This window comes from Sinocyclocheilus rhinocerous, unplaced genomic scaffold (genome assembly GCF_001515625.1).
Source record: "Sinocyclocheilus rhinocerous isolate Xijiao unplaced genomic scaffold, SAMN03320098_v1.1 scaffold43, whole genome shotgun sequence".
NCBI lineage: Eukaryota > Metazoa > Chordata > Actinopteri > Cypriniformes > Cyprinidae > Sinocyclocheilus > Sinocyclocheilus rhinocerous.
In genome coordinates, this window is record NW_015628370.1 from 7,301 (window position 1) to 22,495 (window position 15,195).

Here is a 15,195-nt window from a genome sequence, read left to right on the forward strand (position 1 = left end):
CACACGGACTACTTTGTCGATCATCTTGGTACTTTTCTGGACCTTGAACGTGGTAGTTACCTTGCTGTCTATGGGAGGGTCAGAGAGCCCTCAGATTTCATCAAAAATATCTTAAATTGTGTTCCGAAGATGAACGAAGGTCTTACGGGTTTGGAACAACACGAGGGTGAGTAATTAATGACAGAATTTTCATTTTTGGGTGAACTAACCCTTTAAGCTCTGCCAGCTCTACCTTGGCCTCTGCCCTGGCTTCCTGCTCCTCCGTTCCGCACTGGCCGCCAGATCTGCCAGGTCCTCCTCTGTCTCCAGCTCCTCCCTGGTCTCCAGCCCTGCCTGCTTTGCCCTGGCTGCCAGATCCTTCAGCTCCGCCCTGGCCACCCACACTGCTTGCTCTTGATCCACCACAGACTCCAGGCCCTCTTCCACTCCATGGGCCTGGCCCACCATCCCTTCCCCTGTTCTGCCTCCGCTCCACCCCACCACCCTCCTGGACTTTTGTTGTGAATTTTCCGTTTTTTTGGGGAGCGTCTGGAATCCGCTCCTTGGCTATGCTGGCTATGTTGCATGTTCCCTGTGTGTGTTCTGCCCTGGCTGCTGTGTGCCTTGTTTGTTTTTACGGCAACCCTTGTTGGTTGTCATGGTGATTAATCAGTCTCACCTTTTGCTTGTTAGCCCTTTGTTCTCCTGTGTAAAAATAGCCCTTGTTTCACTTGTATTTTGTCAGTCAATGTTTGCAGTTAATTTTGTGTGCCTCCCCGTTCTTTGTGTTCCTCTGTGTTTCAATAAACCCCTTGCTTTTAGACCCTTGTCTTCACCTGCATTCCTTGTTCCCAGCGTTACAAAAACCTGAATGTCTGCTGAGGACAGAGATATATTTGTCGCAGGATGAATTTCCCATGATAACTCTGGCCAGTGCATTTGTTGGTGGCATTCTACAAGGTGTTGCTGAAAGTAAAAATAATGTCATTGTTTACAACCTAGTTTCAGTCCATTTCAATATAAAATATTTTATATTTCAAGAACCAGAAGTAGCCTAACTGTTGAACGAATGGATGAATGAATGAATGAATGAATGAATGAATGAATGAACAAATGAATGAAATGCAAAAATTAAGAGTAGCTTAAAGTTTTTTTTTTACTTTTAATTATTAGCAAATATCAGCACTTAGGTGAATTAGGAGCAAATGCAGGACGTGTTTGGTTAAGGTTATTACTAGCCTAAAAATGGTTTCACTTTTTAATATCAGTGTCTTCATGTTTAGGATTATATATAACATTAGTGCTCTATCTTTAGTGCAAATCATATTTCTGATCTACACTCCAGGGCAGCTACAGAAAGGCAGGCAGAAGAGACGTTTTCATTCAATCCATTTAAAAGAAAGGTAAAATAACAAATGTTGGGTTTGAGTTTTTGCTGCTTCTTGTGAGTTTTTGGTTAGTAACTCAAAGGCACCAGTCACTGTGTCTACTACTTCGACTACTAGGGGAAAGGAACCAAAGTCACCGTTTCCTCAGGTAAGATATTGTTGATATTTTCTGTTAATCCATTTTTATGCATTGTTGAAGATCAGGTAAGTAGGCTAGTCTTATCACAAAATAACATGCAGACGTATTTAACAGTGGAAAAAGGGAGCGTCAGTAACCGTAAACAATGTCGAGTAAAACTCTCAGATTAAAGAAAGTGCGCACTAAAATGCCACAAAAGTAGTCGCTTTGATAACGTATGGCACGACAAGGTAGGCTATGCAAGTACTAGGGTTATGGTATGGCTCTTATCGTGAACCTTCCCGTTGTGACGGTGCCTTTGACTACTGGGGAAAGGGAACAACAGTGACTGTAACCTCAGGTAAGAATTAGATTTTTGTTTAGTTATACGAGCCAAACAACAAAATGCATGTTAATTAACAGTCTTTTTAGTCCACTATAAGAAGAAAAAAAAATCATGGACAGTGCTGCATTTATTTATGAAATAAATAGGATTGTTGCTGGGTTTGCTGATATAAAAAAAATCGTTTTTGTGCATTGAAGAAATTAAAAGTATCACTGTGACTCTGCTGCCTTTGACTACTGGGGCAAAGGCACGTCGGTCACTGTGACATCTGGTAAGAAGTGAAATTCAAGTTTTTCATAAACGTTGGGATATGTTTTAAACATAAAAGTAAAACCAAACTTACAGACCGCTTGCCCGTTTTGCAAGAATAAACCTCATCAAAAGGATAAATAGTCGAATTTGTGGGTTAGGATAATCAATGAAAGTGACTTGTCATAGGGTCATAGCTTTTTGTAAAATATCCATGGGTAAAACTGTCAGTGTGACAATGCTTTTGACTACTGGGGGAAAGGAACCATGGTCACTGTCTCGTCAGGTAAGAAAAACTTAAAACAAAATCTAATTTAAGTACGAAAAAAAGGTGACAAGTAATTTGTCAAAAAGTTGTTTTTACATTTAAGCAACATTTTAATGGCGATTTACTTATTCTACGATATAGGACAATTAAAGTCGGGACATGTCTTTAGAGTTTTGCTAGAAACGCAAAGATTCACATTAATTATGAATAATTAATTTTTAAATAATTTGATGTGTACACGCATTAAAATAAAACAACGAATCGGCTACAGGTTAACAGACTGAGCGTTGCATTTTTATACTGCGCTGTAACATTAAATAATATTGTGTAACTGGGCTTTCGACTACTGGGGAAGCGGCACTAAAGTCACCGTAACAAACGGTAAGATTTTATTATTAATTGCAAGATCAGTTGAATCGTAAAATAAGACAAACTGTCGATGTATGTGTTATTGTTTACAGTTTTTATTATATATTGAGAGTTTTCTATTAATTGTTGTCAGATGAATGGTTATTTCATTAGAAATTGTATACATAATTTTATAATATTGTTTCGTTGTATAGCCTAGCTGCTAAAAAAAAAAAATCAATAACAGTAGTTATTGTTAAACGACTCCTTTCAATGTTCATTTTCTTGAATGTGTTGGCTTAATCTGCGCAAATAGACGCTGAAAAGTATAAATATAAGACTAAATAACTAGACTGCAATGTGTCTCGTGCGTTTAAACTTTCTACACTGATACAGCCATTACGTGTTATATTTTTAAATTACAGATTGCATACCTTGTTATGAAATAAGTAAGATGTTTTAAATAAATTAATTAATTTTACTTTTTTAAAATTTTCAAAAGGTTTGGATTGTTTTTATTCTATTTGTTTGTTTTAATTTACACATTTCATAGGTTATGAACTGATTCATTTGTGACTGATCCCATTTGAAACAAACTGAAAAGTAATTCTGCAGTTCAAAATTCTAGTAATAAATTAGTTTAGATATATAACACTTTATTTATTACAGCATCCAAGAGAAAGAAATATTTCACCCAATTCACGAGATTTTGTGTTTTATTATGCGGCTGAGCGAAATACTTTATTCTAATTGGTCAATCAACGTAAAAAAAAGCCGGCAGGGCAACACTATGTCTGCTCATTCGGGAAACCTGTTTCAAAATAGCTGTGCTCGTGTTCTGTCTTTCCGGTCTCCACAATTTCAAATCAATATTTAATATCTATGTAGTAGGCTACATATTTGTTAAGTAGCTTGTGTGCAGCACTGATCATTACTGCAAAGTTAACAGGATGATCGGGACTTCAACGCAAAGTGAAGAGACTCCGCGGTGTCTTTCATCTCGTGTAAAACCAGTTAAACTCAATCATTTTGTTTTATGTTATTTTGTAATCTATTAGATTTTTTTTCATATTTTATTTTATTCATTAATTCATCCATTCAGTCATTCGAGATGTAGCCTAGCTATCTAATAGGCCTAATAGTGTTGCATATGTAGGCTACGTTATATGTAGGTTGTATATTTTGTCTGAGAAAGATGCAATGTCTCTACAGCTCAACCATCTGCACCAAAGTCAATCTTTGCCATGTCTCAGTGTACTTCTGATTCTGATGGGTTCCTCACCATCGGCTGCTTGGCAAGAGGTTTCTCACCTGCGGACTCGCTTACGTTCAAATGGAAGGATTTTGCTACAAATGAGTTGAGTGATTTTGTGCAGTATCCGGCGTTTGGACGGGATGGAGACTATACCAAAATCAGCCATCTGCGCGTGAGGAAAAGTGATTGGGATCCTCAAAAACCTTACACATGCGAAGCTTCAAATTCTAAAGGCAGTAAAAACATTCCTGTTGGTCCATCACGTGAGTTACATTTCTAAAATGTCTACCATTTTACATTAGCTACTTCATGTGTCTCTCTATTGTATCTTGCTGTTGGATTAAGATTATGTTGTGGTTTCTTTGCGGAGACTCATGTTTGAATTGGAACAGAAAAGCACATAATAGGCTACATGATTTTTTAAATCAATAAAATACACTTAGGCTTTCAGAAATACTTCATTTCTGAGTCTATGTCAGGGAATGCAATGACATATGAGATCCCCCCCCCCCCACATTAAAAAAAACCTGCGGACTCGCTTACGTTCAAATGGAAGGATTTTGCTACAAATGAGTTGAGTGATTTTGTGCAGTATCCGGCGTTTGGACGGGATGGAGACTATACCAAAATCAGCCATCTGCGCGTGAGGAAAAGTGATTGGGATCCTCAAAAACCTTACACATGCGAAGCTTCAAATTCTAAAGGCAGTAAAAACATTCCTGTTGGTCCATCACGTGAGTTACATTTCTAAAATGTCTACCATTTTACATTAGCTACTTCATGTGTCTCTCTATTGTATCTTGCTGTTGGATTAAGATTATGTTGTGGTTTCTTTGCGGAGACTCATGTTTGAATTGGAATTTTAGCACACTCTTTGGTTTATTTAACCAGTGAACCTCCTGTTACATTTTATTAAAGTCTGATGTCATTCAATGTTTACACCAGCTGAGAACAGCAAGGCTACAAATATAGTGAGTCTAAAAACGCTAGAACAGAAAAGCACATAATAGGCTACATGATATAAATATACAGCATTTAACATTGAGGTTCAAACTCTACAAGAGCATCTTATTCGCTTGCTTAAAAAGTCATGTTGCACTATTTTCTTTTGCTTTTCATGTCCTCTCTGCTTTCTCCTGTATGTTGCCAGCCCCACCGCCAGATCAACGTGCAGATGTGTACTTAACAGTACCTACAAAAATGGAGTTAGACAATGGAACCGCAACCTTCATGTGTTTAGCCCAGCGGTTTTCACCTAAAACATACGCGTTTAAGTGGTTTCAGGATGGTAAGGAGGTGACAGATGCGATAGACAAATATGACAAAAGTGAGAAGAAAGGCTCAGTAACCAAATATAGCGCCACAAGCATTTTGCAAATCAGTGCCGACAAATGGAAGCAGCCAAACAGCAAAGTTAAGTGTGAGTTTGTGCACAAGGCGGGAAATGAAGATGTTGAGGCCGAATATGCAGGTATGTTTTCTCTTGAGAACTGCGAATGTTTTGAAAATAGTTTCTTTTATTTATTTATTTTTTCTATTTTTTTATTAATATTATGTTTGTGTCTCCCCAAATCTGTCTGCTTTTTGTACCCAGCTCCTATTCAAGATTGCACCGATATTGCTGTTGATATAGTGCCTCCCTCCCTTGAAGACATGCTGAAAAATAGACAAGGAGAGCTGAAATGCAAAGCTTCAGCAGAAAATTCAGGTTTCACCAAAATAACAATAAAAGCGAATAATAATGCCATCGCTGAGGCAGCAGTAGGAGAAAACCAAAAATATGTGGAACTTGTCGCCCAGATTGGCTATGAAGAATGGAGCAATGGCACCGAATTTACATGCACCGTTGAACACAACGAGCTAGCAGAGCCAAAGGCAACTAAGTTCGTCAGAGAAAATGGTATGGTTTTTCTTTTTGTAAAACATCATGCAGTTCATGCTATTACAAGGTCTCTTGATTTACACCATCTTTCATTACAATTGACGTTAATATAGAGTTTGACAAAAAAAAAATAATAATAATAAGAGAATGACTTATGACTCATTCTGGTCTTAATTGTGATCTTGTGTTACTAGGTAAAGAACCCAAGAGACCCTCTGTTTACATATTGGCACCCCCAGAGCACAAAGAGGGTGACAAGATGACCCTGACATGTTATGTGAAGGACTTCTACCCCAAAGAGGTGTTTGTGTCTTGGCTTGCTGATGATGAACCTGTGACTCTTGGGTACAGTTACAACACTAGCCTGCCGATTCAGAATGATAAATACTTCTCCGTCTACAGTCAGCTAACAGTTGATTATTCAGAGTGGAAGAGCGGTACAGTGTTCAGTTGTGTCGTGTACCATGAAAGCATTGATGAAAAAATGCGCGTACTGACGAGATCTATTGCTGATAATACCATTAGCTGGCACATAAAATGCGTAATAATGGGAGGAAATGTTTGTCAGTGTGTGTATGTGTGTGTGTGTGTGCATATTGTATGTCATTTGTACTGTTTGATATTATAATCACCCAAACACATAATGCTCTCCATTTGTACAGTTCAGTTATTAGAGATTGATCATTCGTAGCCACATCAGTTCTTCTACAGCATGCCAAGACACATTCAACTGACTTATTTGAGGTTGTCAGGGTCACCTTTCCTTAATCAGATTTCCATTGTGTTTGAATTATTTAGTAAACATGCTACATAATTAACAAGATAATAAACTGAAAAATGGCAGATGAAAATCCTCAAATTTCAAATGCAATATAATTCAATCAAGGTTCTTTCTCTATCACAATATTCTAATTGGTTTCATTTTAAAGAGAATGACTTATGACTCATTCTGGTCTTAATTGTGATCTTGTATTACTAGGTAAAAACCCCAAGAAACCCACTGTTTTCATATTAGCACCCCCAGAGCACAAACCGGGTGAACCGATGACCCTGACATGTTATGTGAAGGACTTCTACCCCAAAGAGGTGTTTGTGTCTTGGCTTGCTGATGATGAACCTGTGACTCTTGGGTACAGTTACAACACTAGCCTGCCGATTCAGAATGATAAATACTTCTCCGTCTACAGTCAGCTAACAGTTGATTATTCAGAGTGGAAGAGCGGTACAGTGTTCAGTTGTGTCGTGTACCATGAAAGCATTGATGAAAAAATGCGCGTACTGACTAGATCTATTGCTGATAATATTGATAAGGCAGGTGTCATTAATCTAAGTATGAATACCCCTGCATCTTGCAAGGACTAGAGCATTGTGTATGTGGTGTCTTCCTGTTATGCCTGTTAAGTGTTCATCTTGTTTTCTTCTTTTGTTTTCTTCCTGTTCTTGAGTTACATGTCCATATTTGTAATTGTGTTGGTCTTTAATGTTTGTGGCTTCTTGCTTTCATGCATATTACATTAAGGAAAAGACTAATAAAAAAGAAATTTAGCATAATTCCTGTGCATTTAATTTGTTATTATACCAGTTTCATATTTCTTTGTCACAGCATATGTGAGCATTAAAGATCACAAACATCATAAAATAACATGCTGAAAAATGGCAGATGAAAATCCTCAAATTTCAAATGCAATATAATTCAATCAAGGTTCTTTATCACAATATTCTAATTGGTTTCCTTTTACTGGATATTCATGCCCTCAGTCCACCTGTCTAATTGTATATGAGGATGGGCAGGTGAAGTGATTAAAACATTATAGTTATAAGAGAACATGCTAGACTGTTTTACTAATGTTTGTGCTGGAGAGTGGCGATGTTGTCCTGTAGGTCATGCTAATGTGTTCTTGTCTGTTCCCACAGCATGTATTGTGTGGATAGAGCATCCCCTGTATGACACCATTGATACAGATGATAGTGGCATTGCAAACACTGCTGTAACCTTTGTTTTCCTGTTCCTCATCACCTTGCTCTACAGCATAGGGGCTACTTTTGTTAAGGTATACAATTTTTAGAGGGGTTTTTTTCTAGTTAATTTTTAGTTTAGCATAAACATGAGACTAGATTTGATATGAGCATTTTATTTTGTGACAATTATCATTTGGTGAGAGATGATGCAAAAAAAAGTTGTCCTTGCTTTTGAACATATATTTAACTTTTAAAAATATTTAATATATGCAAGTTAATCAGAAGTTGTTTTTCGGGCTCTAATTGGTATCAAATTATGCTTTCAGGTGAAATGAAAGATCCCTTTAAGGACATGCAAGACTTCTCAGAAAAACATCTTTATTGTAAATATGTGATTGTGATGTTTGTTTGTTTTTAAATTTTACTTTAATAAAAGAAAGAAACCATTTGATTGCTCTTGTATTTTGTTTCTCTCAAGTTTACAAAATTTTAAGGAGATTTGTATGATAAACTCTAATTGTGCTCTAAATATGTTTATATAAACTACATAACAAGTAACATTTATTAACACACAGGAGTGTCTGAAGGCTTTTGAAAAATGTCCCTCATTTCTGAAAGTAATAAATTACGCATATTTTCTTAAATCCTATACTTAATTTTCTCAGAATCTGCAAGAATTTGTTCATTGTGTGACTGAAGCACAGTCTCTTCTAGCTGAGAATATTTGTGAGCGTAAATATTTCATGCTGTGAAGTATATATAAAAAAATTGCATAACAAGTGAGTCATTTTATGTAAATGACAAGGTGTCTTTCCTGTGCAGATGTGTTCAGCCATGTCTCAGAGATGCAGATGGTTTTCAGTTCTGCTTTTGGTGGCTATTTTGGCTTGTCTGTTACCTAACGCTTCCATCTGCTATTTGCTATGTTCTCTGAAGCATGTTTCTGATTTCCTCTTCTGTCCATCTTTTGTTTCAGTATCTGTACCATAAAAAAAAACTCATTATGTAAATAACCACCCCACTGAAACATTGACAGCATTAATTTCTATGTCTATTGGAATTTATTGAATAAGCATAGGGTCAATCTATATTTTCATAAATTTTGTACCTTTGTTTAAACCACACTGCCTAAGTTAACTGATTTTTCATATCTATTTTAATAGCAATACGTGTCAATAAGCCTACTATTGCTCTGCTGAGTAGAGAGGACGATGACAGGATTGTGTTGGAGTGCCAGTTGAATGATTCTTTCCCAGACAAACTTACTGTACAATGGCTTGAGGGTGATAAGCTTGTCAATGCTGAAATTAATAAAAAGTTTCAGAACACTGATAAAGGCGAGAAAAAATACACTTACAGAAGTCAGCTATCTATCAGTGCCCGATATGAATACAAAAAGTACACTTGTAAAGCCACCCACAACTCTGAAGAATTCAAGAAAGAATATAACACGTGCATGGGTAAGTTGAGCATAATAAAGAAAATAATGAACAAATGTCAAAACATAATATCTAGCTCATAGATATGCTTGAAAGTATAATTTTTGTATTAGCATCATCATGTGATTTTCAGCTGAATGTAAAGCTAACTTTATTCATTTCACCCTGTACAGCACAGTCTTTGTTCAAACCTTCAGTCCAAATAAAGAAAGCCCATCTCAGAGACATTATTCAGGAGAGTAAGGTCACGATTTCCTGTGTTGTTGAAGCACCAGACAACACTAAAGTGTCATGGTTGACAGACAATGTAAGTAAAAAAGCCAGCAAAGAAGTCAAAGACCAGTCCAATAATATTGTGAGCAACTTGACTTTGTCCAGAAATGATTGGTTGACCCTTAAGACCGTTGTTTGTACCGCTAAACATCCATGTTTCCCAGAAGAGAAGGTGGAAATTAAAGCTGGTAAGTGGTTTCTTTTGCACTGATCAGCATTTTTCAAAGTGCTTGATGACAATTAAGCTTCTAAAACCCACGTATCATGTGATAAAGTGTATTTTTGCTCCTCAGATGATATAAAGAAAGATCCTGTAGTGGTGATCAGGAGGCCTTTCGTGAAATCAACGCAGGCAGGCAGTGCTGTGCTGGAGTGTGTTGTAAATGATCTCCCCTCTGGTGAGGTCTGCATGAACATCCAGGCCGATAATATTGATATCTCAGATTTAAGTTGTGTGGATTGGGCCCCATCTGAAAACCTTTGGTCCTTGACCACACATTTTACAATACCTAGTGAGCACCAGAAGAATGGAAAAACATTTACTTGTACAGTTCATAGACTCTCGAAAAAATTGACATCCAAACCTACTGGAAACATTTTTGGTGAGGAATGAACATTTCATCAGTACCACATTAACTATACTGTGGACAGTAATTGATGTGATGTATTGAATTTTATTCATGATGTATTATGTTTTCTTCTCTGAACATTTGACACTATTTTCTTCCTCAGGTGATCCTACCATAGAGCTTGCTGTTGTTCACAGTGTGGGTCAGTCTAGTTCAGACTCACAGAAGCTGCTGTGTTCTGCGACAGGATTCGACCCAAAAATCAAGTGGCTTTCAAAATCTAAGGAGAAAACTGGCGGAGCTTTAGACGCTACAATGATGGAAGATGGACGTGTGAAAGTGTACCGTGAGATACTGGTGCCACAGCAAGAGTGGAACGAAGGGGTCTCTTACACCTGTCAAACTGATAACAGACACAGTGGGAAAACTGCTGAGAAAAGCACCAGTATTTGTACAGGTAAACATGTCAAATGTGACAGGAACCCATTTGTTCTGCCATCAGAATTAAACAACATTGAAATGAGATGAAAATATCTGATAATATTATAGTTTACGCAAGAATGTTTGGTTTCTTTCCTTACCTATGAGTTAGTGAATCTAATATCTCAACAAATGTGTCCAACAGTGATTGCACCTTCCAGTAGGCAGGCAGAGGTCTACTTGCTGGGTCCATCCCACAATGATGTGAGATCTGGCGCCTCTGTGATTTTGACATGTTTGGTTGTTGGTCAGAGTGTCAGGTTATTCTCCATCCAATGGAAAGTGAATGGTAAACTTCTCAATCATGATGTCTATGAACAAGAGTCTAAAGAACATAACAACGGGACTCAAAGCAGAGAAAAAATTATGAGGGTTTCAGTTACAGAATGGAATACATATGCTGTCTTTACCTGTGAGGTTACGCATTTGTGCTCTAATGATAGACAGCAGCAGAACATCTCAAAAACCCGAGGTGAGCACTCACAGTTCTCAACACTGCCTTTACAGAGAATATTTTCTTATTACTAATTGTTGCCATATACCCGCAGACCCCAAACGACCCACTGTGAGAATCCTCAGACCCTCAGACGGTGATCTCTCTGGACTCCAAAACACCAACCTTCTTTGCTTGATCACTGGTTTCTTCCCATCTGATATCTCTGTGCAGTGGCATCTAAATGGGACACAACTAGATGCGTCTCAGTTCACTAACAGTCCTGTGGTTGCTCACACTTCAGGAGGTTTTGCAATGCATAGTGCCCTTATGCTGCCTGCATCAGAGTGGAAGGATGGCATGTTCTCGTGTGTTGTTTCTCATGAGTCATCCCAAAGTCCAATCATCGGCACTTTAGAGAACTTGTATGGTGGGTGCCATCAGGAAAAATGTACCTGATATTTTAAATAGGATTGATCAGATATAATTGCTGAATGAAATTATACCATTATAATTAAAAACTTACATAATATGATTTTAATATATAATATATATATATAAAATATTAAATATATATGTTAAAAATATATTATTTTTCTTACACCTTGAATATATGTTAGTCTAAGAATAGAATATTTAATAATATCATATATTACATGATATAACATGTCATGCTAAGATACAATTTGAATGCAATACATACACCTCTCTTCACTATTGTCTGATCTATTTCTCTCTATTTTTTTTAGCCTCATTGATTCACTCCGCTCCATCTGCAAATCTGCTGCAAGGAGTTAGTGAGCTGGTGTGCCTGGCATTTGGTTTCAGCCCACCTGCCATCAACATCACCTGGTGGCTGGGTAAGACTGAGGTGTCAGCCCACAGTATCACCAAACCCGCAAAAGGCCCTGATGGAAAATTTAGCATCCGAAGTCAACTGGATCTCCAACCTTCAGACTGGGCACCTGGTGAGGTGTACACATGCAGAGTCACTCATGTTGCTGATACCTTGGTGCTTAACATTTCAATGAAAACAGGTACCCTAGATTTCAAGTACTAAAATATAATTTTATCAAGAAAATAATGTAGCTTTTAAATGTGAACTTATTCTTGTTTGCTGTTTACAGCATTATTTGAGGAGGCTATATTTATGAATGAGAACAAACCTGAAGCTATTGCACAGGATACAGTTGAAGAGGCCTGGAATATGGCCTGTGCCTTCCTCACCCTCTTCCTCCTCTCTCTTCTCTATGGGTGCACAGTGACTTTGGTCAAAGTCAAGCCTACATAAGCAATATTTTGTGAGTGTGTGTGCTTTCTGGATTCCTTTGCTTCTTTTTTTTTTCTTGCTTCTTTTAATTAACCTAACTGCAAAAATGATATGGTAAATATCAACGTTTGGCCTTGTGGAGATTTAAATATGAAAAAAAAAAAATGTTCTTAACACACTTTCTAGCAATTTATTTAATTTGTTTGCATGTATACACACATTACAGATTTGTGTCATTTAAAAAAAATTATGTCTGAAAGTTCCACTGTATCTCAAATTATGTATTGTGTTTAAAATCATTCTGTGATGAAAAGATGTGTTTTTTGTTTGTTTGTTTGTTTGAATAAAATGGCCAACTCCATTGTCTTGTTATGGTTCATTTCACAGCCAGAATTTTATGTAAGCCAAGCCTTAATATTAAAATTCCTTTTCGAAAACTATTCTGAATAAATAATGAATAAATACCTGTCTATACAAACACAAGAAACAGCGTTGAGTTCAAAGACTACTGACTGGCACAATGCACACAGACTGCAGGCAGCACTCACTGCAGTGTTCCCTTCGGTACAGCAGGTGGCAGTAAGTCTCCATGAAGCTCATGACAAGCGTAGAAGAAGAAGACTTTTAGTTGTGTATGGTGCGAGCTGCTTTCATCTTCTCCTTAATTTTGTTAGTGTACCTTTACTTATCTATTTTTGGAAGTGAATTTACTATTTCGTTTTATCGAATACCCAAATAGGAAACGATATCAGCAGCCGGACGAGGTGATACAAGTTTAAGCGTCATAAAGTGAAGTAACGTTAGAGCATCGGATGTTCTCTAGTTAGCCGGTTGAAGGTACCGTTAACTTACGTTCATTTCAAACACACATCAACATCACTAGTACAAGTAGATGTTTTACTGCGAGCTTAACGCGTTTTTGCTCATGTTCAAGGAATAATGTCACTGAATTCATCCAGCATAACAAGAATATTGAGAACATGTGCTGTCCATTTCCGTTGTCTTTTAAATCGTGACTTATTAAAAGTTTGAAGCGTTTAGAGAGCCAGCCTTTCATTAATGGGTTCATTTTTCCACAACGCCTTGGTACTACTTCCCAAAATAAAATAAATATATTTAGTTGCATGAAAATGTTAATGAAATGTTAATCATAAATATTTGCATAGAAAAAAAAGAATTCAGTTATTATTGTGGCAAAATAATAACAGCTACGAACATTTAGAATACACAACATTACACTATATCATTTAAAATGATTGTTAATCTGAAATCCAATTTACTTTTTCTGTGAGCTAGGTAAGTAACATATTCAACTACTGTGTGCTTTTGAAATGTATTTAAAAAGTTGTTTTCATGTGTCGATCACACGGCTCGCTTTATTCCGGTAACTCTTCTGTTCTCCAAAACTCCAAAACACAGTACGTGATGCTGCAACCACAACTTTTAGATGTAAGCACAACAAGAATGCCCTTTTAATAGTGCCTATGAGAGACATGAAAGTGTTCTGTTGTTTGTTCATACAGTTCTCACAGGTTATTAACGGGACTTCTTGCTCTGCAGTGATGACGTCACTGGTAAGCGCCTCAGCATCTACAGTTATGGTTGAGCAGATTGTTTAACACCAGCCAGATTTGGCAGACTACAAATTGTGTGTAATTTTAGAAATTATGTCTAAAGTTTTATCCATAACACCATTATACTGTACAGCTCAGCAGTACAACTTTTGTAGGTAGTATCTGTCTCTCAGGCCTAAGAGTTTGTTCTTGTTTGCAGGGGAGCAGCAGTTCCTCCACAACGGAGTATGTTGTACGAGTTCCTAAGTAAGATTTGTATTAATTAATTAATTTATCTTACTTGGATTAGAAATTAATTTAGAGTGTCTATAGTGCTGCCAAAGAAAGTTGTTGATATCTGATTTCTGGTCATTTGCCCAACAGAAACACCAGTAAGAAATACAACATAATGGCTTTCAATGCTGGTGATAAAGTCAGTTGTTCCACATGGACTCAGGTAACAGGTCTTATATATGGCCACTGCTTACTATTCCATGCCATATTTTCTTCCCTGTATTTAGGGGTTCAAGCACGCAGTTGTAAGGATTTTTTTTATTATTATTATTTTTCTCCGCTAAAACTGATCGTGCAGACCAAACCGTAAGGCCTAAAGAGCTGAAATTTGGCCAGAAGGTAGAGCTCCCTGAGGGGACATTCTGACAAAGACTCACCCCAATCGTCCAATAGGTGGCGCTACAGCGATCAAAAACGCAAAAACCCTAATAACTCCTAAACCGCTTGCCGTAGGCTCAAGTGTCTTATATCGTTGGATTCCTTGGATATCTCCGATTCCATTTCAGTCTATAAAAATTTTCTGCTATTTTGAATTTTGTCAGAAACCTACTTTTGTGAAGTAGTCCTAGGTTTTTCACCCGATCGGAACCAAACCAGTGCAGAAATGTTCTTTGGACACTGAATATCAATAATTATCAAAAAAAAGTTGAAATTTCGATTTTTGCGCGAAACAGTACGCCAAAAAGCGTCTATGCTAACGTTAGCCAAATGTTAATTGTAGCATAACTCTTGAACGGAATGAGATATCTTCACCAAACTCGGCACACATGTGTATGAGCTCAATCTTTGGTCAAATAAAAAAAATTGCGCAACTCTGCCACTTGGGGGCGCTATAAGACAGAAAAAACGTATAAATGGCTATAACTAGGCAACCGTTGGTCCGATCGACTTGAAAATTTATATGCAGTGTCATGGTCCAAAGGGGCACAAGTGACTATGAGGACATTCGCGTATCTCAAAAAACATGGCCGCCATTGGCCAAACAAGTTTAAGAACCTATTAAACAAGGTTAACGGAGGTTAATCGGAACGAATCTCGGTGGGCATGTTTGACTCAGGGCCTTAAAGGTCTGTAAGAATTTTGAAAGAAATC

General features: G+C 37.3%; 2 protein-coding genes across 6 annotated transcripts in view; both read left to right on the forward strand.

The window, feature by feature from the left end:
- The first annotated feature begins 1,890 nt into the window (after positions 1 to 1,890).
- Positions 1,891 to 12,277, forward strand: LOC107737766 (uncharacterized). Its single transcript, XM_016549388.1, has 16 exons — positions 1,891 to 1,896; positions 2,039 to 2,102; positions 3,909 to 4,214; positions 5,102 to 5,422; positions 5,546 to 5,851; positions 6,813 to 7,193; positions 7,748 to 7,884; positions 8,458 to 8,524; positions 8,956 to 9,252; positions 9,405 to 9,692; positions 9,798 to 10,106; positions 10,237 to 10,530; positions 10,699 to 11,025; positions 11,102 to 11,416; positions 11,736 to 12,023; positions 12,114 to 12,277. Exons 1-16 carry the CDS (start codon positions 1,891 to 1,893, stop codon positions 12,275 to 12,277), a joined length of 3,870 nt encoding a protein of 1,289 aa, XP_016404874.1.
- A 607-nt stretch (positions 12,278 to 12,884) lies between these two features.
- LOC107737737 (general transcription factor IIF subunit 1-like) overlaps positions 12,885 to 15,195 on the forward strand; it is a 14,622-nt gene continuing 12,311 nt past the window's right edge. Inside the window, exons 1-4 of one of the 5 annotated variants that reach the window (XM_016549322.1) lie at positions 12,885 to 13,093; positions 13,780 to 13,830; positions 14,030 to 14,076; positions 14,194 to 14,266. In XM_016549322.1, the coding sequence (XP_016404808.1) occupies positions 13,819 to 13,830; positions 14,030 to 14,076; positions 14,194 to 14,266 (132 nt within the window). In that variant the 5' untranslated portion in view covers positions 12,885 to 13,093; positions 13,780 to 13,818. The other 4 variants (XM_016549323.1, XM_016549324.1, XM_016549326.1 and 1 more) reach the window with 4 other exon arrangements.